This window comes from Natator depressus, chromosome 2 (assembly GCF_965152275.1).
Source record: "Natator depressus isolate rNatDep1 chromosome 2, rNatDep2.hap1, whole genome shotgun sequence".
In the NCBI taxonomy this organism is placed as follows: domain Eukaryota; kingdom Metazoa; phylum Chordata; order Testudines; family Cheloniidae; genus Natator; species Natator depressus.
Genome location: NC_134235.1, coordinates 133,718,039 through 133,744,013, shown reverse-complemented (window position 1 = coordinate 133,744,013; position 25,975 = coordinate 133,718,039). Strand labels below are relative to the sequence as shown.

At 43.2% G+C, this 25,975-nt stretch overlaps 1 protein-coding gene across 1 annotated transcript in view; it reads right to left on the bottom strand.

Annotated features, from left to right (window-relative positions):
* The window catches only part of DNAH5 (dynein axonemal heavy chain 5), a 235,436-nt gene that overhangs the window by 162,242 nt on the left and 47,219 nt on the right, over window positions 1–25,975 (bottom strand). Inside the window, exons 15-19 of the mRNA XM_074945024.1 lie at window positions 14,407–14,613; window positions 7,380–7,551; window positions 5,696–5,841; window positions 2,241–2,415; window positions 905–1,144 (exon numbers count right to left, since the gene is read on the bottom strand). Of these exons, the coding sequence (XP_074801125.1) occupies window positions 905–1,144; window positions 2,241–2,415; window positions 5,696–5,841; window positions 7,380–7,551; window positions 14,407–14,613 (940 nt within the window). The remainder of the gene's footprint in view (window positions 1–904; window positions 1,145–2,240; window positions 2,416–5,695; window positions 5,842–7,379; window positions 7,552–14,406; window positions 14,614–25,975) is intronic.

Below are 25,975 nucleotides of genomic sequence, written 5' to 3'. Positions count from 1 at the left end.
AACCAATTTACAGTGATCTGCTTTCACCATCTACAGCTTTTTTTAAATACAGCATACTGGTGGATATTGAACTTAGTACTGTTTAGGGGGAACACTTATTCCAGCTGTTTATTTCATAACTGAAGCTGCATTAGAAGACTGTGAAGTCAACAGCAATACAAATATCCTCTAAACTCTATGCCATTACTTTATGCACTCCTCCCCCACCATAAAAGCTGATTGCTGTATGAACATTTGAACAAAACTATCAGCAAGTAATCTGATTTGTGCACTCAAATACAAATTTGTACATTAAACAGGATATGAATTTTTGAATACTCAAATATTGTGGTGCACAAAATTGCAGATGCAACTTAAATGAAAGATGGAAGCCTCTAATTTTATTTATGTCATTAAAGGTGGGCTGCCAAGACAATAAACTGGATTTGTGTCCTCTCTCGTGATACATGAACACATCCTAAAAGACCCGTGTCTGTCTGTGGCAGCTCGTCAGCGAAGAAGCAGAGGGAGTTGATACCTGTAGCGCCAAAACCTCTCTATACAAACTTCAAGACCCAACAGGCTACAGTGTCCCAGCTTTTCAGTTACAAAGTCTGGTCACCCTATGCATGCACAAGGCTACACCTACTTTCATACATCTGGCCCCAAAATACTTATATTTAGTTTTTCCATAACAAACATAACCCACCAGTAGCTGGGGATTCATCTTATGGGGGAAAATTCCCTGGGAAATGTACAACGCAGGCAACTGTGGTGTAACAAGCCAGCCCACAAAATTGCTTGTTCACCTATTCCACCCTCCTTTGAAGATCTGGCCCTGGTTTAGCATGGTAGTAGGATACCATGTCTAATTGTTCTTTTCAGCATACTAATTAAAATGTAAAGTAGTAGAACCTACGGCTACCTAAGAAGTTGATCGCAGAAGAGGCATGAATGCGCTTGCGTATGGTCTCCAGAGTGTTCCGAGTGACCTTCAAAAGGGCATCAATATTGCGGTGATTGAAGTGGGTAAGCAGTTCTTGGGCTTCTTCCTCTAACATTTCCATCTCCTTTCTCTTCTTCTTTGTTAAAGGAGGAGACATCCCAGCCATAATCTGATTTGCTGTATGAGAGGCTGCCAGTTTCTCCTTTCTCCCTTCCTCCTCTGTTGTTAAAAGCAGATCAATAAAATTACAGCAATTTAGAACATAATTTAATAAACCAAGGAGAGAAACATGAATGCAATTACATGTCTAGAAATTAACAATTTTTAATACCATCTTCATAAAGAAGTGTAAGAGAGTGGATTCCCATAATGTCTTGTCCACTTTGCAGTTTACAGTGACCTGAAGACTAAATTCTATACTACATACAGACCTAAAAAAAACCAGGAGTACTTGTAGCACCTTAGAGACTAACAAATTTATTAGAGCATAAGCTTTCGTGGGCTACAGCCCACTTCATCGGATGCATAGAATGGAACATATAGGAAGAAGATATATATATACACACACAGAGAGAAGGTGGAAGTTGCCATACAAACTGTAAGAGGCTAATTAATTAAGATGAGCTATTATCAACAGGAGAAAAAAACTTTTGTAGTGATAATCAGAAGTTTTTTTCTCCTGTTGATAATAGCTCATCTTAATTAATTAGCCTCTTACAGTTTGTATGGCAACTTCCACCTTCTCTGTATGTGTGTGTGTGTATATATACATATATATATATATATCTTCTTACTATATGTTCCATTCTATGCCTCCGATGAAGTGGGCTGTAGCCCACGAAAGCTTATGCTCTAATAAATTTATTAGTCTCTAAGGTGCCACAAGTACTCCTGTTCTTTTTGCGGATGCAGACTAACTTGGCTGCTACTCTGAAATCTGAAATACAGACCTAGTAGATTTACCCCTGGGAATGTGAAGATATATCTTTCTGCCTATCCAGTCAAGCCTTGTCCTCTCTCTATGAAATGTGGTGGCCAAATAATGCCTATCACTGCTAGTTTCTGTGACATGGACACTTGGCTGTGTGAGTTGGATTGATGTCACTAGCCTACTTCACATAAGGAAAGCAGCTGCAAGATTTCGTATCACCTTTCAGTCACTCTAAACTAGATTCAAGCCTGTAATCTGTCGACGTGAAAGTGTCTAAGTACCATATTAACTATGAGCCCTCTGGGCCCTCAGCATATTTTATCTACATGTACACCCAACTAAGTGTGAAGCAAAGAAAACTGCTTTTGAAGTGTTTCCTCTTACCTGTACTTTCATTCACCTCACTCATTTCAGCAGTGACTGGAAGCAGAACTGACTTCACATCTTCTCCTTTGGAATGCACCTCTGTGTCCAGTAACATGTTTATCAGCTCATTGGCTGCTTCTTCCACCAATGAGCTTTTCAAATGCAAAGTCTGTGCACCTTGAACACAGAACTCCTATCAATAAATACATCAAATATTATGGAGTCTGATTTTTTTTTTTTGGTCTTTGCTGGCACAAACAACTGTAGTGGTATGTTATCCTATGAATACTCCCACTACCATCAGTAAGGCTAGACATGGAATAAGGTATGAAAGTTGATCAAGTGTGCAGTGTCATGAACTGAAGCAATCTCATGATTATTTTGATATTTGTTTTTCTTAAAGCATCAATTTCTAGAGTCTGGTACTGCATGAGAATCTCAGCTTTTATTAAAAAAAAAAACACAACACTTTCTAGGTTTAATGAATTTAGAAGCTCAAAAAAATCAGAAGGCACATAGAAAGCCAAAATTTACTTTTAAAATATCTTGATTTTTGGGAAGGGGCCTGATTCATGATTTTGAAAAATTATGTTAGCAATAGCAAGTCTGGCACGATCAGGCTCTCTCACCAATAGTGTTTTTCAAGGTCATTTTGTTTAGTTTAATGAGTCACATGACTTTGCTCAGAATTTTCACTACCAAATACTAACTTTTCATAAGGAACGCTACAGAGAAAGGGAAGAAGCTGCATAATGCAACCTGGCACATTTATATTAGCAAATTTGTTTTGTTTTGTTTTCTTAAAAAAAAAAACTCTCCAATTTTGAATCAGTCAGTCAGTCCAGGTGGAGCATTAATCAATTCCATGTTATTCTTTCAGCAGGTCACAAGTGAAATACTGGTGAGCTCTGCATTCATGGTTAAGATTGGCAGGCAGGATACCAAAACCTTTTTAGAGCAACAGTGATTAAAGTGAAATAGTTAACAGAAAGTATGGGAAGGGGACAAAATATTAACGCAGAGCAGTTACATGTCTATTCTTATTGTAATTTTATTAGGGCTGGTCGAAAGTGTTCAAAACAGAAGTTTAATTTTAAATTGAAAAATATGGGGAAGTTCCCACCTTTTCACTTCTATTAATTTCCCATTGGAAAAAAAGTGAGGAAGAGCTCCAAAACTTAAAACTGAGATACTGAAAAAACTTTTTACAAGTTTAACTGATAGACAAAGAAGTTTTGACTTTTAATAGGAGTCATGTTATTTTACATAGTGAAACTATTTTAGAAAGTTTCAATTCAGCCTCTGATTTTGGACCTGTGATCAAGAGAATATGCAGCTTTGCAGAAGCACTGAAGCAGCACATGAGATAGACTACTTCAGTAATTTCCAATGAGATGTCTTTCCATTCTGATTTTCTAATCACTAACCTGATGTCTAAAAGATCAAAATATCTTTCAAGAAAGTTAGTCTTCTCTGCTACAGGTATCTGCAATTGACTGCACCTATAACACGCCTCCCCATTGTCAGTAGACTGTCAAAAATCAAAATCTATCTTTAAGAGGTCAACTCTAATACTTTTATTTTTGCTACATGTGTTATAACTGTATTAAGACACTCCCCACTACATAGTAAGGCTGATGGTCTCCTTTCTTGGGTGCACTGGAGGCCCATGGCTTCACTTCATATTCCACTGAGAAGTTTCACACAAACAGGTATTCTAGTTCAATATAATCAATAACTGGAAAGATTCTGCATTTAGCACATTTTAGTGTTCTAATACATGTAATATACTATGCTTCCATTAAGATCACTTCCAATTGTGACTTAGGCTTGGTCTGCACATTGTTGTACCACTGCAACTATTAAATTAAGGTTGTGACTTTTTTTTTAAAAAAAACCAGTAAATTATGCCAGCACAACCCCTAGTGGGGACGCAGTTATTCCAGTATAAAGGCAAAACTTATTTCTTTCCCTTATGGGAATAAACTAGAACAGTGTAATGCATCTTTATCCTAGTTCAAGTACATCCGCAACACAGAGTTGTATCACTCACTATGCTGGTATAGTTAAGCAGTTCAACTTTTCAGTTTAGACAAGTCCTTACTTTGCCACTTGCTCCTGTTTAGAAGTTATTCTTTCAGGACTGTTTTCAGTACTATAGGTATATTTGCATCAATGTACCTACTAGAATCCCCATATTTAGGGTTGTCACAGCAGCACTCCAATTCTTTATCCAGCCCTAGACATTTTCTTTTCTGTTTTCCCAATTATTGCTAGCTATCTAGATCCAAGTTAGAGTTGTACTCAAAATATTTCAAATTTACAGATTGTGGATGCCCATTACCTTTGTATCACTGACCACTGCACGCATTGGGGACTTTAAACTACACTCCTCCACCAATCGGTTACATCCTACATCCCTTACATCCTGAAGGGAGAGCATTCAGGTATAATTACTGAACTTCTCACAGGGTCTTTCACTGAAATTATATTACACAACTGTCTAGAAATGCACTGCTTGCTGTGTCTTACTGCTTTAAGAATCATGGAAATCTGACCATGCTAACACTTACGTGAGTAGTCACAAGACGTCACTGCTACTACTTATGGATATAAGAACTAGCTCAGTGAGAACGGTTAAACAATTTGGTTAGTTGTTTTAAGAGAAACCCTGGAACTGAAAGCCCATGGAACTTCAGTTAAAAATTAATTTGTTCTTTGTTTTCAATTCTAAATTCTACAAGTAATTCTAACACCTCATTCCAGAGTTCACTGTGATTTAACCAGCAATACTTGTTTTCACTTGCCTATTACATGTGAAAACTAAAAACTTGAATATGATTGGGTTAACTGATACCCTGCTGTGGGGAATGAAGTCTTTCCAAGGATCCCCCATAGAGCTACTCTTTCAGTGTCTCAGGGATAAGGTTTGCCTGTGCACTGGCCCGCTCTATCCCGATCAGCTCAGGAGGCCATGGGGATTAAAAAAAACCCTGCAAATTCCCAACCATCTCCACAGTATTGCTCTCCAGGGCAGTTGAGAGCTGACCCCTCCGGTCAGCCAAAGCATGTTCACAGGCACCTCCAGCCCTTCTTGATTCAAAGAAGATTTAAAGGTGCCATATCATGACAAGTGTCAGACCTCGAAGACAGTGAGAGGAAAAAGGGTGAATGGAGGATCTTCAAATTAAGTTTATTGGTAAAAAACAGGACAAGGAGTGACTACCATAGCATGTCTGACACTGGAAGCTCAACAAGCCACCTCATAACTAAAACAGCTTGCATTTCCTACATTTGTGCCTTTTAAACATGTCACTCTCAGAAAACTGGGACATTTTTAGTCACTCATTATCAAATTACTTCAGTAATTTAAATCATTAGTGCAGTGTTCATGTCATGTCATACTCACTCAGCAAGCACATACTTCAATGTAGAGTAACTAAACATATTTTTAGAAGAGTAAGTCTCATAACCTTCGTCATTTGGAGAAATTCCTCACAGGTAAGTGGTTCATCTTCTGGCAGTTCACAAAGTGGCACACTGCTCATTTCTTGTAGAACAGCATCAATACGAAATTCTATCAGATCATTCACTCGATCAAGCAGCAGCTCCAGATCAGCTTTCCAAACAAAAGAAGATCATACCAAAAACCAAAAATAAAAAATAAGAAATCCAAAAGAGGTTCAAAGGAAGGAGACGGTAGTTGTTATAAAGCCCCACCTAACTCCTTTCTCATGCTTTTGTCCTCAACATGCTGATATATTTGGACTGATCGCATTAGATTACATCAATATTTCTTTCATTTTAAGTGTTATGACTGTAGGAATAAGGTTTATGAATTCATTAAATAAAGTTTTTCTAAGAACTACCATTTTAGCACGTGTGCAACAGACAATGTGCAGCAAAATCTGGCCCCAGTTTCATCATATAACACTATCTGGTACTCAAAAACTCAGAATTTGCAATTAAGAAATTTGCCACTTATGAGCAGCAACAAGCAACCAACTTTTTTCCTTTATACATATCAATTCACTGACCGTCCATATAGCCAAACTAATATTAAAACATTTTGACAAGGTATAACATTTTTTAACTTCAAAGAAGCTTGCAAGCATCATCAGTACAGTCTTTTTTTTTTCTTCTAGATGTTTCAGTTGAGAGAGCTTAAGTGACTGCTTAAAGCTCAGCATACCTGGATCTGACATGAATTAACAGTGGAGCACAATATGTGACAAACACCCATAATCAGGAGCCCAGTCATTTATGGACAGGTAATTTAATGTTGCAGGATTCACTTTGTGAGTCATGTTAAGCTCCATTTTCCTGTATTTTTTCCTGATATAAGTAATTTTAGTTCTTAGAGATGAAGGAACTTTTAGGTGGGATGTAGGTATCTTTGGCACTAAATGGATCTGAAGTAAGCCAGATCTGTTGACCTTCGGGACAGTCTACAAAACCCATCTCTTCTCCCAGGCTGTTGCAGATGAAGGTGCATGCCATACGATGTTATTTGTATTCTCTTTTCAGTTGGTTATATTTTAGTTTTGTGAGGCCTGTGGAGTTTATTTTTGCTTGTACCAGTATGACAGAACATGCTAAAAATTCAAAAGGCATTGGAGCCCTGGATGGCAGCTTATGTATTAGTGGATTTACAAGAGCTTTAGAAAAAAATGCTAATTCAGCAAGATAAGAAGTTGTTCAGTGACAACATAAGAGGACTTTTACGTAAACGGGCAGAGAGGCCCAGACAAGGCAGAGATTGATATGTGGGAGCTGCTGGGGAAGTAGAGGAGAATATTATAATGGTGAAGCTTGATAGAGTTTGCCCCTTTCCCTCTTATTTTCTTCAAGTATTGGCATGCTGCAGGCAAGTACACATGGCAGCAATATTGGTGAATGACCCATACAGCCCCACTGAGATCCCAGGGAAGTCAGTGAGATTGAACTGAATTTAAGGCAGCTGAGAATTTGGCTCCCATGGGGTGAATAAACATTACAGCACACTATGGGTGAGAATTTTGGTGTTTTAATTTATGCAACAGTATAATCTGTATAATAAAAATGAATGTTGCACTTAACATTGGACTGTATATCTAGACTGAAGCAAACAACTCAGAGTTCAGTGGAAGAATGCTGATTCACTACAAGCATGCTTACCTAGTTTGTCAAAAATATTATTTATGTATTTCTCAGTGTTCAAGGAAGTCCAGTTTAGTGAAGTTAAACCAGGCTGGATAGCATCATCTACATTAGCTAAGTGAGGAGCCATTAGTTGATCAGTGGGTGTTTGTATTTTTGATTTAACTCTCTTATATTCTGCCAGCATCATCTGAAATAAATGGAGGGTAATAACACTAGTTAACAAGCACGATGCAAACCTTTCCGTATGCTGATATTTGCATCTAGTTACACTAAAAACAAAGTTCCACTCTTCATGAAAAGTCAGGTTTTTATTATTTTCCACTTTATAAAAAAGTATTTTTGAAACAATGAAACACTTGATTTTTTTCACGTTGGCTTTAACTCTATATTTTTAATGACACTACTAATCCTTAAGAATCCTAAAGTCTTCTACAAAAACACCACAAACACTTGATCACTGAAATGCCCTGCCACCACTGCACAACATAACTGAAGCAAAGGGAAGAGAAGAATTAACTTAAATGAAGCTTTGAAGGGACTTCAGTGTCACTGTCTAATCAGAATTAGAATTTGGCTAGGATAACAAAATTAACATCCTTGCCGAAAACAAAATGTTATCTTGAACATATTGATCAGGGCCTCTTATATTTAATCTAGTAGACAGCACTTCCAACAGTGCCACTTAGTACAATGACTGGATAGAAGTCCAGTTCTCAGAGCCTAGTACACCACATAGGGATAAGTTCTAAAAGGCACCCTTTAGCTTTGGGTACCCAACCTTAACTCTCCTAAAGCCTAATTTTTCCACAGGTGAGTGAGTATCTGCAAACTAACCTAAAGCAATTGTAGTCCCAGGTGGATCCACACCTTTGAAATATTAGATCTCAGATGACTCAAGCTGGGCACCCAGAATTTAAGGTTGCTTTTTTCAGTTTTGGTCTCAGGCCGAGATGCTGCAGCCAAGTGTGGTTGGGTGTAGCATTCTAATGCAGAGAAACAGTTTACCATGAACATACCAATGGCTATCCTGGGTCAGACCAATGGTCCGTCTAACCGAGTATCCTGTCTTCCAGCAGTGGTCAGTGCCAGATGTTTCAGAGGGAATCAATAGAACAGAGCAATTTTGACATGCCATCCAGTCCCAGCTTCTGGCAGCCAGAAGTTTAGGGACACCCAGAGCACAGGGTTGCATCTCTGACCATCTGGGCTAATAGCCATTGATGAACCTATCCTCCATGACTTATCTAACTCTTTTTTTAACCCAGTTATAGTTTTGCTCTTCACTACATTTCCTGGCAATGAATTCAGGTTGACTGAGCATTGTGTGAAGAAGTACTTCCTTCCTTTAAATCTGCTGCCTATTAATTTCCTTGGGTGACCCCTGGTTCTTGTGTTATGCTAAGGGTAAATAACACTTCCTTATTTGCTTTCTCCACACTATTCATGATTTTATAGACCTGTATCATATCCTCCCATCAGTCATCTCTTTGCTAAACTGACAGGTCTTTTTAATCTCTCCTCATATGGAAGCTGTTCCATATCCCTAATCGTTTTGTTGCCCTTCTCTGTACTTTTTTCAATTCTAATGCATCTTTTTTGAGATGGTGTGACAGGGTGTGCATACCCCACACTAGCAAGAAAGGGTTAATCCCACCCTCAGACCGTGCTGGGCATGCTCCAACTGCTGTGCTAGTATAAATAAGAACAGCTCAGCTCAGTCTGGGATGACTGCCAAAGAGGAAGGACGTTTGGTGGAGGCTCCAGCCCAGGAGTCACTACAGCCCTTGCCTGCGGGAGCCGGAGATCCCGAGAACCAGACTGGAGACCTGTTGCCTACAGCTAACCAGCTGCAGTCAGAGTCCTAGGGAGTTACCTGCACCAAAGAGCCCAGAGACCCCAACATCAAACAGACCATGACTTCAGGAAACAGGGTAAGAAGTGTCCCCGGGAGGGGGAGTGAGTTGTAACCCCCTTAAAGCAGAAGCAGTGTGTTGCGGTAGAATCCTTGCTGACTGGCTGGTGGACACACTTGCCACTGGCAGGGCCCTGGGCTGGGACCCATGGAGCAGGGAGGGCCCGGGTCCCCCTACCCCAGCAGGTCACAGCCCTGGGTGACGGCCCCTGACCCTGGCCACTAGGCCATGCAGCCCGGCACTCAAGGGCCGCCACTTTGTCTCAGGCCAGTAGGCCATGCAGCCCTGAACCCAAGTGCAGCCACTTTTACTCTGGGCATTGAGCCAAAGTATCTTGAATCCCAAGACAGTCTGGTAGACCGTAACTGCACTGCCACCACACCCACGATCTACCCCAACAGGGGACAGGATGTGCATACACTGCAACAGATGGGGTGACCAGAACAGCAAGCAGTATTCTCGGTGTGGGTGTATCATGGATTTAGATCGTGACATTATATTTTCTTTCTTATCTATCCCTTGCCTAATGGTTCCTAAGATTGTTACCTTTTTTGATTGCCACTGCACACCGAGCAGATGTCTTCAGAGAACTATCCACAACAACTCCAAAATCTCTTAATTGAGTGGTAACAGCTCATTTAGAACCCATCATTTTGTATGTATAGTGGAGATTATGTTTTCCAATGTTCATTACTTTGCACTTATCAACACTGAATTTCATCTCCCATTTTGTTGCCAGTCACACAATTTTGTGAGATCCCTTTGTAACTCTTCGCTGTCAGCTTTGGACTTAACTATCTTGAATAGTTTTGTATCATTTGCAAATGTTGCCACCTCACTGTTCATTCCCTTTTCCAGGTCATTTATGAACATGTTGAACAGCACAGGTCCCAGTGCAGATCCTGGGAGGCCGCATTATTTACCTTTCTTCATTGTGAAAACTGATCATTTATTCCTACCTTTGTTTCCCATCTTTTATCCAGTTACTGATCCCTGAGAGGACCCTCCCTCTTATCCCATGACTCCTTACTTTGCTTAAGAGTCTTTGATGAGGGACCTTGTCAAAGGCTTTCTGAAAGTCCAAGTACGCTATATGCACTGCATCACCCTTGTGAACATGCTTGTTGACACTCTCAAGGAATTCTAATAGATAGGTGAGGCATGATTTCCCTTTAAAAAAGCCATGTTGACTCGTCCCCAACATACTGTTCATCATCTATGTATCTGATAATTCTGTCCTTTACTACAGTTTCAATCAACATGCCTGGCACTGAAGTTATGCTTAACAGGCTGTAACTGCCAGGATTATCTCTGGAGCCTTTTTGAAAAATCAACGTTTGCTATATTAAGTAGTTTGGACATTAAATGATAAAAAAGTTGGTAAATTGTAAGAAGTAGGTTTAGTTTTGGTGGGTCGGGGGTCAAGTCTACATATGGATCTGATATTGATGCTAAAGTCTTTTTTCTGCAATACCTTTTCATGGGACCTAAATGATAATACAAGTAAATTAGAAGTCAGAATTTTCAATATTTTTGAGACCCTAAGCCAATACTTCTAATTTTTTAAAGGAAGGCCATCTTTTAATAGCCCAGTCAAAAGACATCATATGAAGACATTCTGACAACTGGTGATGCAGTTTTAAGTTTAAAAGGAGCTAGCAGAATATGTTTTTAACAAATCTATGAATATACCTGGAAATTTGATATAAAGATATCCAGAGGCTACAAACATTTAGTTTGAAATATACTTGCTTCACTACTGTGTGATCTTACTACACACAACAGCATGACAGGATGCCACTGCCCACCACTGAAATGTATATATGAAGGAGGACAAAGGTAGAAATTGTATTCTGTAAACACCCTGGTTTGTAATAAATCCAAACACTTGTTTAAATTGATAAGTGACCTAATCTGTTTGAATTTCTTCAAATCCAAAAGTTTTGAATAGGAACTGATCTATAGGCCTCTTCCTGTACTCTCCACAGGTTTTACTCACCAAGAGGTTCATCTCAGCAATGAAAACATGACCCCCCTCAAGCTCTATTTGCAAGAAAGGGGATCCTGCATTACCCAGAACACTGACTTCTCCTGTTTCCCAGCATGGCGAATCAAGAATGGTCAGAAACAGGCCTTCTTTCCTCTATTTTATTATACGGGAGTCTCAGCAGACTCGCAGGGCTTTCTTGAAGTGGACCAGAGTGCCTCCACATCATTCTTTGAAATCAGCATAGCAAGCCAGTGAAGCATCCCCAGGACTTGCTTCCTGGAGTTTTCCGCTCCTAAAACCGAGTCTATTAACAGTGGCTAAAAGTCAGCTTTGACCTTCTCTGCTCTGAACTGGACCAATGGTCTCTAGAAGAACGATGGAGATAAAAACAGGCTAGGCACAAGCTTTTCTCTGAGATCCCTTCCTCACGCCCTAGCAACAACTGGCTCTCACAACCCAACCATAAAGTTCCAGGACATTCTTTGAAATTTGTCACAGTATGAAACATTTGGCAGCTTCCAAGTACTGCAAAAGCATCTAGCAATCATTACAGTGCCCATATGAGAAAGTAATTATCCCCTTACACATATGAAGAAAAGGAGCAACAAGAGGGGGGTGAGCTGAAGTAGATGAGTTCAAAAAGCTTATACTATATATTCGTATTGCAGTAGCACGCAAAGACTCCAATTAGAATTTGAGCCTATTGGACTAGGTGCTATACAAAAAGTGTTGCCGCCCCACTGACAGACCTAACCAAAAAGAAACAGCCAAATGCCGTTCAGTGGACCAAAGAGTGTCAGAAAGCCTTTAACCAGCTTAAAGCAACACTCATGTCTGACCCTGTGCTAAGGGCGCCAGACTTTGACAAACCGTTCCTAGTAACCACAGATGGTGTGGGAGCCGTTTTAATGCAGGAAGGACTGAATCAAGAGTTCCATCCTGTCGTGTTTCTCAGCAAGAAGCTGTCTGAGAGGGAAAGCCACTGGTCAATCAGTGAAAAAGAATGTTACGCCATTGTCTACGCTCTGGAAAAGCTCCGTCCATACTTTTGGGGATGGCGTTTCAACCTGCAAACCAACCATGCTGCGCTACAGTGGCTTCATACCACCAAGGGAAATAACAAAAAACTTATTCGGTGGAGTTTAGCTCTCCAAGATTTTGATTTTGAAATACAACACATTTCAGGAGCTTCTAACAAAGTGGGTGATGCACTCTCCTGTGAAAGTTTCCCAGAATCAACTGGTTAAAATCATCCTTGAGATGTGGGAAATACTGTTAGTTTTTATACAGTCAGTAGTATATCTAAAGGTACATGTGTCTAATTAACTCTGTTTTCTCCGAGAGCTCCAGGAAGAAATCACAGCCAGTGTGCAACCGGCTGTCCAACACTATCTGTGATTTGGGGGGGCATGTCAAATATAAAGGGAAGGGTAACCACCTTTCTGTATACAGTGCTATAAAATCCCTCCTGAACAGAGGCAAAATCCTCTTACCTGTAAAGGGTTAAGAAGCTCAAGTAACCTGGCTCACACCTGACCAAAATGACCAATAAGGGGACAAGATACTTTCAAATCTGAGCGGGGGGAGGGTGGAAGGGTTTGTCTGTCTGTGTGATGCCTCTGCGGGGACAGATCAAGAAAGAAAGCAATCCAACTCCTATAGAGTTAGTAAGTAATCTAGCTAGAAAATGCGTTAGATTTTCTTTTGGTTTTGGCTTGTGAAGTTCACTGTGCTGGAGGGAATGTGTATTCCTGTTTTTGTGTCTTTTTGTAATTTAAGGTTTTGCCTAGAGGGATCTCTATGTTTTGAATCTGACTGCCTGTGAGATTATCTTCCATTCTAATCCTGCAGAGTTGTTCTTTTATCTTTGTTTTGTTCTTCTAATAAAGTTCTGTTTTTGTAAGAATCTGATTGGGTTTTTAGGGTCCTAAAAACCCAAGGCTGTCCTGTGCTCATCTTGTTTATTCTCAAGCCTCCCCAGGAAAGGGGGTGTAAGGCTTGGGGGGATATTTTGGGGGAAGACGTCTCCAAGTGGTCTCTTCCCTAATTCTTTGTTAAATCACTTGGTGGTGGCAGCGTACCCTCCAAGGGCAAAAAGTTTGTGCCTTGGGGAAGTTTTACCCTAAGCTGGTAGAAATAAGCTTGGGGGTCTTTCATGCGGGTCCCCAGATCTGTACCCTAGAGTTCAGAGTGGGGAGGGAACCCTGACAACCCTTCAATAAAAAACCCATGGCATTGAGTCTTAGAGCTCAGACTTGGGCGGCAGGACTAGAAATAGCAGTGTAGACGTTGGGGCTCGGGCTGGAGCCTGGGATCGGAGATCCTTCCCCCTCGCAGCCCTGTGAGCCAGGCCAACTGCAGTGGGGCATGGGTCTTTTATTGCACTGTAGACATACCCAGAGACAAAGAGAATCCCTGACCCAAGGGCTTGCAGTAAAATCATGAGATTTGCCCAGCAGCCATCTTCCATCCTTGGTCACGTTCTTTTGAGCCTAATGATTGCTGCTGGCTTGTATCACTGCTGATGGCAGCTTACTTCCCAAAAGGAAATTAAGAGACAAGAGGAGAAACCAAGGCTCCATCTTCTCTCTGCATCTTCTAGCACAGCAGGCCCAAAAAGTACACTAGGTGTAATGCTGGTGCAGCAGCTGCACTGCCCAGTTACTGGAGTCTTTGTTCCTATCCAAGGCACAATACTTTTAGGGGCAACTGCTGGGTCGGCATGCCTCATTGCTGTCCCCTATCCAACTTGTGCTCAAAGCTGAACCACAGTTGTGTTTGAGAAATGTCAACTGCTTTGCCTGAACTCATTTGTCTGAACAAATCAGAAATAAGGTTATATTACTGAGGAATTGCTTCCACCGCTCCAAACTTCTAGAGCTCAGCGCCTTCCTTCCACACTGCCATGCCTCCTAGAGGTTATGTTTAAGAACAAAGTCACAGTAGCATCTAAAAAATTGCATGAAAAAGATGGAGGTGAAGTGTCAAGTTCTTTTCCCACCTTAATCACTTTACTGGTGCATAGTAGTCTGAATTTGTTCATTTTCAATCTTATAAAAATACTATCTTATTTACTTTCATGAAATTATTGGAGCTTTCAATAGCTCTATGCAGATCTAAATGAATAAAATAAACCTACCTGCAGTTGATTGAAATTCTTCTTGTATGAGTCTTGCTTTTGCTGTAGAGCAATCGCGAAGGGTGGGATTTGAAGGTGCATGTGAGCCATGCACTCTGTTTCCCGAATTAAAGTCAATATCTGAGGGTCAAAATTCACAAATAATTCTCCTGTCTCTGGAGCCTTCACCAACAGGGATGCCTGAAGCCCTGTTTTTGTTACTTCAATCTGCAGGAAACAAGAAACAGTCTTGACAAATCACAACCAAGTGAATACTATGCTCTGAATTTGGATACAAATATACACCTCGAGCCTGAATTGCAAAAGTGTTAGTGGAAACTTAAACTAATACTCCAATCTGATACAGTCTGAATCTAAGCTTAATATTACCTCCATTTAGATTAGAGTGAAAAACTGCCTTCCCACCAAGCTAAGTAACTACCTATATTTTCTTCCGAATTTTGGTCCTGTTGTAATAATTGGGCCTAGAAGTTTACCCTGATTGTGAGCTCAACTGTAAAAAGTGGGTAATGATGCATGAATTATAACAATAGCCTATTATATAAAATTGTTTCAAAAAAGGTAAAGAAACCCCAAAAGCTAAATTAATTTAAACAAGAAGGGCTTCACTAATACCACTCAAGGACTGTTAAAATCATGCCTGGTGAACAAAAGAAGTTAAGGACCAAAAATGTATAAACAAAAACTGGTGTGTCAGAAATTAGGACTAATTAGTAGCAAAATAGCAAGGAAATCGGCTATTCTACATCTCTCTCCTTTTTATGGTCATTTAACAAAACAACAAAAAAGCATTTGGGGGAAAAATTGGCTTCTGGAACTAGCTTCACCATCATGACTGCCACCACCACTGTCTCTGGGACCCCAGCCTTCATCAGCCTGATACGAAGAAGTGTCCTGACCAACCTGGGCAAAAAAATAGGGGAGGGTGAGCCCAGATGACATTGCCACCTCTACTAACTTCAGCTGAATCCTGACCACCATCTGGGTTGTAAGACTTTATCTCCCCCGTCCTTTTCTACCTTATTACTTTTCTTTTCTACCTCTCTCCTTTGCTTTCTGTTTAATAAGAGTCTGGCTTAGCTGGCCAAGGCTATATATTTTGCAACACTGCTGTGAGCCTGTACACCTAAAAACAGTGCCCTAAACAGCCTGCTAACAAAACAGTATGCTGTGCCCGTGTTTTCTCAGTAAGTTTACAAGTACTAGTCAACAAGAAAAAGACAGAAGCTGCATTTTCTAGCTTTGCTATTCTTTTCTCTTCCCTTTTGTGTGTGTTTGTCTTTTTAGGAAATAGAATCCAACTTTAGCAGCCGCAATAACAGCTCCTGCCCATCTCAACTAACTTCTCTTTTCCCCAAAAAGGACAGCTATTACCAGCTTTAATACCATCTAAAAAAACTGTCAGACAAGGGGGTTTTCCTTCTAAAAATTCTCCAGCAAAAAAATGGAAACAAAAAGTGCTGTTAAAATAAAAGCCTTACTTAATACTTTAATAAGCCCTTCTCCCATCCCCTTCTCCCCATCCCCACCAGAGCTTCTTTTCTGTATCTTTAATAAGAGGTTAAAAAGGCTTTTAATGGTGTGTTTGCAATGGTACTAAACAGGCTACGGTCTCTGCATACCAAACTCAAAACCTTCTTTAAAATTGTTTAACATTCAACTGTAACTGGGTTATGTTAACACCTTTAGCTCTTTGGGAACTTATATTCCACCTAAATTAATCAGGCAGGCCACGAACATGAAAATTAATGCAGCAACACAGACTGGAGCTATGAAGGAAGTAGTGTCACAAATAGAATGGAGAGCCTCCATGACCATAGAAATGTAGGGCTGAAAAGGACTCAGAGATCACATAGTCCAGCCCCCTGCACGGATGCAAGATCAAGTCTGGGATGGCCTAGAAATACAGGTGTTTGTCTAACCTCTTCTTAAAAACCTCCAGTGATGGAGATTCCATGACCTCTCTTCGAAGGCTATTCCAGTGCTTAACTACCCTTATTGTGAATTTCAGATCAATTTTCCAGTTTGTCAAGGTCCTTTGGAAGTTTAATCCTGTCCTCCAGAGTGATTGCAACATCTCCCAGCTTGCTGTCATCCACAGGTTTTATAAACATACTCTCCATTCCATTATCCAAGTCACTAATGAAATGATTGAATAGTACTGGACTCTGGACAGACCCTTTCAGGACCCCATTAGATGCCTCCTCCCAGTGTGGCAGCAAACCACTCAAATTTTTTTTTTGAGTAGTTTTTCAAAAAGTTGCAAACCCACATTATAATAATTTCATCTAGGCCACATTTCCCTAGTGTCCCTGTAGCGGGGTGGTTACCCGCTCCTGCCCTGTGGGGCTTAAAAGCCAGCCCTGGGAGAGAGCCAGGGCTGAGGGCAAGAAAAGCTAGGCTGATTGGGGAAATGGCCGCAGCTAGGCCATGCCCCAATCAGGTCGCAGCTGGGCCTATAAAGGGGCTGCTAGGCTGAAGCTTAGCCAGTCTCTCTCTCTGCATTCAGAGAGGGAAGGGACTGGCTGCAGGGACCTGAAGGAGTACCTAGCTTGGGGCAGGGCTGAGGGGGAAAGGCCAGGGGATCTCCGGCCTGGAAACCCCCAGCTGCGAGGCCTAGATTAGGGCCTATTAGGTATTGAGGTTGCAAGGGGGCAGCCCATGGGTAGACAGAGGCAGCAGGTCCAAACCTCTTCGCCTGTGATGAGTGGCTGATACACTGCAGTCTGCCAAGGGAGTGGGGCTAAGCGATGACTGGCAGTAGCCAAGACTGAGGCGAGGTGGGGTAGTGGGTGGGGGTTCCCCGGGGAGGGGAGACCCTCAGGGATTGTTGGGGTTTACTGCCAGGGGGCAGCACCCCAGTGGGAGGAGGCACCGGGTCCTGGGAGGAACTGGGGCTGGTGATAAGGCGGATCACCAGACAGCAGAGGGTGCTCCAGAGGCTGACTAGCTAATTCCCAGTGACAACCAGCAGGAGGCGCCGCCGGGTGAGTCCGGCTCTATTACAGTCCCATATAACTGTGTCAAAAGCCTTACTGAAATCAAGCTATATCACATCTTCTGCTTGCCCCTATCCACTAGTAACTGTGTCAAAAAAGGAAATTAAGTTGGTTTGGCATGATTTGTTCTTGACAAATCCATGCTGGCTATTACTTATAACACTATTATCCTCTAGGTCAGGGGTCCGGAGCCGCATGCAGCTCTTTGGCTGCCCCCTTTGCAGGCAGCCATTTTCTGAGGGGGTGCAAGGTGCAGGTTCTGGCCTGGAGGTGCTTACCACAGGTGGCTCCCAGCCAGCGATGCAGCAGGGTGCTGGCCCCACACCACTCCCAGAAGTGGCCGGCTGCTGGTACGTCTCTGTGTGCCCCTTGGGGGGAGGGTGGCAGCAGGTCTCAGTGCACTGGCAGCACCCACAAGCAGCGCCCCCACAGCTCCCATCGGCCAGTTTCTGGCCAATGGGAGCTTTGAGGATGATGCTGGGGCGAAGGCAGCGCACGGAGCCGCCTCCTCTCTTCCCCCCTCCCCCAGCCACCAGTGGCTCACGGAGACATAGCAACAGCCAGCCGCTTCCTGGAGTGGCATGGGGCCAGAGCCCTGCTTCGCTGCCTGCCGGGAGCCACCTGTGGTAAGCGCCTCCCGGCCAAAGCATGTACCTTGCACCCCCTCGTGCACCCAAACTCCCTCCCCAACCCCACACCCCCTCCTGCACCCCAATCCCCTGCCCCAGCCCGGAGCCCCCTCCTGTTTATATTCAAATTCAAATGGCAGAAGTCACATTAAAAGTATTGGTGAATAGTAATAACTTTAATATGTTCAATTATTATTAGTTGATAAATTCTAACTCTACAAGCAGCTTTGCATGTAATGCATCTCTCGAAATATTTTTGTCAAAGACAAAAACCAAAAAATGGCTCTTCTTCTTTGAAAGGTTACCGACCCCTGCTCCAGGTTCTTCCAAATTTATTATAATTTGAAAAAATGACAAATCTGTATTTTTAGTTATTTGGGGGTAAGTGGAACACAGCTTCTTGCCTTGTATGGGAAATAATCCCAACCTGAACTACCTGCTGCTGCTATGTCTCAGCCATAGCTATATGTCCATTCCTCATTATTCTCTCTTCCTTGATCATCATTATCAGTTCAAAAGTTGTAGATAATGGCTGCCTAAGCAATACTCTGCCATGTGATTTATTCCACGTCGGGCACAGTATTTTACTTTCCGATCAGAGATGTAGCAGAGCTTTTCACCATATTTCAAGGGCCAAAACACACTTGTAGAGGCTGCTCAAATAGTCACAAATTCAATGCAATGACACATTGAACACAACTGCAATAATTCATGCTCTCAGGAAGCTGTCAAGTCTTTTCACATCTTGCAAGTTCATTTATAATAATTCAGCTAATATTACTGTAAATTACTCAAGATGTTATTTTTCCATAACATTCATTGTGCAAATAAGGCAACACAACTTTCCACAAAGAAATTCTGGAGTCCCCACATTTCTGTTAAGAGATTCATTATCCCTTCCACAATAGCTGGGGTGGTGCAATCCTTTTCCTCTTGAATTTATTAGATGTTTTTCACTCAATTTTTTAAAAACACTTCTCTATGAAATATCCCTTATGCCTCTTCCCCTCCTGTACTAACATAAGCACACAAGCCCAGTATTGCTACAAGCTTACTTTTAATGTCCAAACTCCTTCACCACTGACACAAGATTACAAGAGATCATGGTGGTAACTATCTTACTGTAGAAAGAGGGAGATGGGCAAGGTAAGGCTCTTTTAGCAAAAATTAGAGACAGAAAAGATCTAGTTGGTGACTAACCTCTGGAATGGCCAAAGGGGTCTATGCAAGGAGTTGCTAGCAGCTCAGAGGAGGACGACAGGTTTTAGAGTGGTAGCCGTGTTAGTCTGTATCAGCAAAAATAACAAGGAGTCTTGTGGCACCTTAGAGACTAACAAATTTATTTGGGCATAAACTTTCATGGGTTAGAACCCACTTCATCAGATGCATGGTGTGAAAATACAGGAGCAGGTATAAATACATGAAAGGATGGAGGTTGCTTTACCAAGTTTGAGGTCAGTCTAATGAGATAAATCAATTAACAGCAGGATACCAAGGGAAGAAAAATAACTTTTGAAGTGGTAAGAGAGTGGCCAATTAGACAGTTGACAAGAAGGTGTGAGTAACAGTAGGGAGAAATTAGTATTGGGGAAATTAAGTTTAGGTTTTGTAATGCCCCAACCACTACCAGTCTCCATTCAGGCCTAATCTGATGGTATCCAGTTTGCAAATTAATTCCAGTTCTGCAGCTTCACGTTGGAGTCTGTTTTTGAAGTTTTTTTTGCTGAAGAAGAATTGCCACTTTTAGGTCTGTTATTGAGTGACCAGAGAGACTGAAGTGTTCTCCTACTGGTTTTTGAATGTTATGATTCCTGATGTCAGATTTGTGTCCATTTATTCTTTTGCGTAGCAACTGTCCGGTTTGGCCAATGTACATGGCAGAGGGGCATTGGAGGAATGTTTCTGTTATGTTCCCAATAACTACTGCACAGGCCCTCTGGAGACCAGGTGCAGAAACCAACTCTAGAGCTCTCATGGTAGGATGTAATGGTAAAGACAAGTCCCTCCAGTATCTCTAAAGCTTTGCAACATGTCAGCTGGGCCACATATTTTACGATCAGCTAGAAACTCAATAAGTCATTTAGCAGTCACTGAAGAACAGTGAATATTTCTAAGTGTCCATCAAATCCCTATTTCTATAGAAGAAGAGGAAGTTACTCACCCTGTGCAATAACTGACGTTCTTTGAGATGAGTGTCCCTGGGGGTGCTCCACTCCAGGTGTTGGTGCATCTCTGCACCTTCACTCTGAGATTTTTACAGCAGTACTCGTACCGGTCACGCACACGCAGAGCCTACCCCCCCTCCCCCACTCTGAGTGTACCTTAATAGTACGCATGCATGATCAGTGTCCTCAGTTCCTTCTCTACAAAGGAAGCTACCCCAACTCGAAAGTAGAGGGGAGAAGGGTGTGTAGTGGAGCACCCACAGGGACACTCATCTCAAAGAACATCAGTTACTGCACAGGGTGAGTAACCTCCTCTTCAAGAGAGAGATGTCCCTGTGGGTGCTCCACTCCAGGTGACTTAAAAGTAGTGTATCTCAAGGAGGTAGGGACTTTGGATTTGGTAGAAATGCAGTAGATAATACAGCTCTGCCTAATCATGTATCGGAGAGAGGGCCTTGAGTAAGGGCATAATGCTTAACAAATGTGTGTTCAGAAGTCCAAGTGGCTGCTTTACAGATGTCAGCCAGAGGAACTTTGCGTAGAAAAGCCACAGAGGTAGCCACAGATCTAGTGGAGTGAGTTCTGATGCCAACTGGAGGTGTAACTTTCTTTATCTGATAGCACAGTTGGATACACTCAGAAATCCAGTTTAAAAGTCTCTGGGTAGAAATAGGTGTCCTTTCAGAGTGCTCCACAATGCATTGTTGATTCAAAAGAGTTTGCATGTGGTTTAGAAAAGAAGGTTGGTAGGTGTATCAGCTCATTGATTTGGAATGACGAATGCACCTTTTGAAGAAATTTGGGGTGTAGTCGGAGGGTAACCTTATCCTTAAAAAATAGTGTGTACGGTGGGTCCGCCATGAGAGCGGCTATTTCTCCTGCACATCTGGTGGAGGTGATTGCCACTAAGAATAGCTGTTTTCATAGAGAGGTGTAAGAGGGAGCAAGTGGCTAGGGGCTCGAATGGTTGTTGAGTTAAGCAGGATAATACTAAGTGAAAGTCCCACAGTGGGGTAGGAGGTAATGTCCGGGTATAGGGATTGGAGCCCTTTGAGAAAACGCATAGTGACTGGATGAGCAAAAACAGAGGTATCGTTGACCTTGTCATGAAAAGTTGTAATAGCAGCTAAGTGGACCTTGATGGAGCTGAAAGAAAGGCCAGATTGCTTAAGGTCTAATAGGTAGTCAAGTATGGGCGGAAGAGGTTCAGAAGTAGGAGGAAGTTGTTTAGTTGAGCACCATTGTGTGAAATCGCTTCCACTTTTGGAGATAGGTGATGTGAGTAGATTGTGTTCTGCTATGTAGGAGCACTCTTTGAACCTGCTCAGAGCATGCTAGTTCATTTTGGGAGAACCATGTAGGAACCAAGCTTTGAGGTGAAGCATGGACAGGTTGGGGTGAAGAAATCGGCCATGTTGCTGCGATAAGAGGTTCGGAGTGAGGGGCAATGAAATCGGTGGGTGAATTGACATTCTGGTGAGGAATGTCACCACAGTTGTCTGGGCCACGACGGGGCAATCAGAATTACCGTGGCACGATCTGTTCGTAACTTTGTCGGAACTCTGTGGAGAACCAGTATTGGGGGGAAAGTATACATTAAGTGTTGAGCCCATGCGATCAGGAATGCATCTCCTAGGGAATGTTTGCCCAATCCAGCTCTGGAGCAAAATTCGGGACATTTCTTGTTCTTCGCAGTCGCGAAGAGGTCCAGGGTTGGATAGCCCCCAAACGCGGAATATATTGTTTATGATCGTGTCGTTTATCTCCCATTCGTGATCCCAGGGAAAATGTCTGCTTAGTTCGTCCACGGTATTTATTCAGGGCCCCAGGAAGATAGGCTGCTGATATCCGGACGTTGTTCGTGAGGCACCAATTCCAGAGCTTCATGGCTTCTGTGCAAAGCGAGGGAGATCGAGCCCCTCCCTGCCTGTTGACATAGAACATGCATGCGATGTTGTCTGTCATTATCCGAACATTTTGGTTCTGAATAAATGGGAAGAAGTGATGGCAGGCACTGCGTCTGGTTCACAGTTCTAGGACGTTTATGTGTAGGGAGGCTTCGGTGGAAGACCATAGCCTCTGGACTGTGTGGCGGGACATGTGCGCTCCCAATCTTGTGAGGAATGCATCAGTAGTGATGATGAGTGATGGGGAGTCCTGGAGAAAAGGGACTCCTGAACAGAGATTGGAGGGAACTGTCCACCATCGGAGGGAGTCTTTGACTCTGAAGAGTATGGATAGAGGCTTGTTTAAAGTGTGTACGTTCGGTCTGTAAACCATGGCCAACCAAGCTTGGAAGCACCTCATGTAGAGGCATGCATTTTTGACCACAAAAGTACATGAGGCCATGTGGCCTAATAGTTGCAGGCCGTCTCATGTAGTGACCTGGGGACTGTTGCGAAGTTTTGTAACCAGGAGTTTTATGGTGTTGAAACGACTGAGCAGGAGACATGCTATTCCCATTCGGGAATCGAGATTCACTCCTATGAACTCCAGTTGTTGGGTAGGACATAAACTGGATTTGTTTTTGTTTATTTGCAGGCCAAGGGAAAGGAAGCAAGCAACGGTAAGCTGTGTGGATCGAAGAGTTTCGTCGAGCATTGAGGCTTTGAAGAGACAAGCGTTGAGGTAAGGAAATATTATAACCCCGTTTCCTGAGGTGGGCAGTGACCACTGCTAGGAGTTTGGAGAAAACTCGGGAGGGCGGTAGATAGGCCGAAGGCCAACACTCTGTATTGAAAATGTGTCAAACCGAGGGTAAAACAAAGAAAACGTCCATGGGCTGGGTGAATAGTCACATGAAAATAAGCATCCTGTAGGTCGAGGGCTGAAAACCAATCGCCCTGCTCCAGCGCTGGGATTATAGTGGTGAGAGTAACCATTCTGAACTTTTGCTTTTTGATAAATTTGTTTAGCCGCCTGGGGTCGAGGATCAGTCGCCATCCCCCCGTTTTCTTTTCTGTTAAGAAGTAATGGGAGTAGAAACCTCTCCCTCTGTGTTGTTTGGGGACAATTTCCACTGCCCCCAATTGAAGGAGATGTTGTACATCTTGGAGGAGCAGTTGCTCGTGACAGGGGTCCCTGAAGAGGGACGGGGAGGTTGGGTGGGTGGGAGGCAGGGAGAGGAAAGGGATAGAATAGCCAACTGTGACGGCCTCTAAAGCCCACTTGTCGGTGGTAATATTGCACCACTGATGGGAGAATGGGCATAGGTGGTGACCAAAAAGAGGGGCAGGCTGTGTGAAGTGAGAATATTGTTTTCTATACCCTCGATCAAGGCTTCAAATTTGATTTTTGGTCGGAGGGGGTTGAGACACTGCCGAGGAGTTGGGACGGCAGCGTTGGTATCTGGATCTCTGGCGTTGCTGTTGCTGTTGCTCATGAGATCTATGGAATTGCTGGGTGTATGTGGGGTAGCACAGTCGCTGGTAAGGCTGGTATCTATATTGTCGCCTTCTGGTCATAGGGGTTTGAATTCCTAGAGACCGGAGAGTTGCCCTGAAGTCCTTTATGGAGTGGAGTATGTCATTTGTGGTGGAGGTGAATAGTTTGTCACCGTCGAAGGGGAGATCCTTATTGGTACTCTAGATCTCACTGGGAAAGGAAGAGGATGAGAGCCATGACCCTCGGCGCATCACGACTGCTGTGGCAGTGGACCATGCTGCAGTATTGGCCACATCAAGGACAACTTGAAGAGCAGTGCAAGAGATTATTTGTCCCTCAGAAACTATGGCTGTATATTGTTGTTTCTTTTCTTCTGGAATGTGATCAATAAAGTCCATGAATTTATTGTAATTTTTGTGGTCGTACTTTACTAGAACGGCTGTATAATTAGCAATGCGAAACTGCAACGTGGAAGAAGTGTATACCTTACGTCCAAGCAGATCTAATCGCTTACTGTCCTTGTCGGAAGTGGTGGAGCAGGGAAATTGGTGTTTGTTCTTTTGGTTAACTGCTTCTACTACCAACGAGTTTGGCGCTGGGTGAGTAAAAAGGAATTCTGAGCCCTTGGAAGAAATAAAGTACTTTCGGTCCGCTCTCTTACAGGTAGGCAGGCTTGCAACTGGGGTTTGCCAAATGGCCTTGGCAGGTTCTAAATGGGCTGCATTGATAGGTAATGCAATTCTAGAAGAATAAGAGGGCTGCAGGATGTCAGTTAGCTCATGCTGCTGTTCAGGAACTTCCTCCAGGTTAATTCGTGGCTCATTGGCAACTCTTTTAAACAGGTCTTGAAATTTTGAGAAGTCGTCTGAAGACTTCGGAGGAGGAGGAAGCAATGCTTCATCAGGCGGAACAACTGGTTCTACCGGGTTAGAGGCAGGCCGTGCTTGCTCTTGCAGTTGTGACAGGGCTGCCTCGTGTCTGGAGTCAGTGGCAGGGTGGTCAGCTGGTAGCACCAATCAGGTCTCACGCCTGGATGCACTGGTATAATGAGTGTGGTCCTGAGTACATGGAGCCCAATATTGCCACTGTGGTGGGAAGGGCATGGGTGGTGCCATCCAGGGGTTCACGCCCCCTGGGGCAGGACCCTCTGAGTAGGACGAGGCAGCTTTTCTATGACCTCTCTTCATTGGGGTCTGTGGACGGGACATCTGATAAGGTGAAAATCCTCCCTGCAGCCCAGATTCCTCATCACTGGAGGAAAGCTGTGCGGACCTTGCCTAAGGGTCCGGAGAGAAGTAGGTGTTAAGTAGGGATGACTGCAAGATAGGTGACACCAGCAGGTCCCTTGAATGTGTGAATTGCAGTGCCTCTGTGAGGGGAGGGCTGAGCGAGAGGAATTTGTTGTGAGAAGGGGTTCCTCTGCACTGGTGTCCTGAGCGTTCGGTCACTGCCGGCTAGCTCAAAGGCTGACGGTGCCGGGAGAGTGGGAGGAGCCTGCGGGGAGTCAGGCAGGCTAGTATGCATCGGCACCACTTCCACTGCGGTGCCAAATGGTGCCATGTGAGAGGCAGGCAACTGAAAGCCTGAAGCTCAGCTCTGGAGGTTAGTGTGACTGCCGCAGCCGCAGGTGGGTTTCGCATGGTGCCAGAGGAGCCCGTCGCATCAAAGGTACTCAGCCGGGGGAGCGCAGGGAGGGAAGTAGTAGCTGGAGAAGGCTGTCCCTGCAAATACCCTTTGTGGGTGAGAGAGACTGATGGTTTTTTTAAGTTTTCTTTTGTCTCTTTGAATCAGGGGGGCTGCAGTGTACAGCAGAGTCAGAGCCCGGGTCTGAGGCTGGTCTGAGAGATTTTTGCAGCAGGAGCAGTTTTAGCCGCAGCTCCCTGTCTTTGCATGCCCTGGATTTCAACTTGCTGCAGTGGGCACATTTTTGGGGATGTGGGACTCCCCCAAACATTTAATACATTTAGAGTGGCCATCTGAAAGAGGGATGGCATCATTACAGTTAGAACAGCACTTAAAACCTGGAGAGCCAGGCACATCAGAAGCGGCTGTGCTGACAGGAACAAAAAAAGATGGGTTTTTTGTTTGTTTGCTTTAAAGAGAACAGAAGAGAAGGGAAAAGGGTGCCTATTACTGGTAAGCTAAACTAAGAGGGAAAACAAGTTGAACAAGGGAGAGAAGAAATTCGCTAACAAGTCTGCTGAGCTGTCTCAGGCTGGGGACGGTAGAGAAGGAACTGAGGAGACCGGTCACGCATGCATACTATTAAGGTACACTCAGAGCAGGGGAGGCAGGCTCTGTGTGTGCATGACTGGTACGAGTACTGCTGTAAAAATCTCCGAGTGAAGGCGCAGAGACGCACCAACACCCGGAGTGGAGCACCCACAGGGAC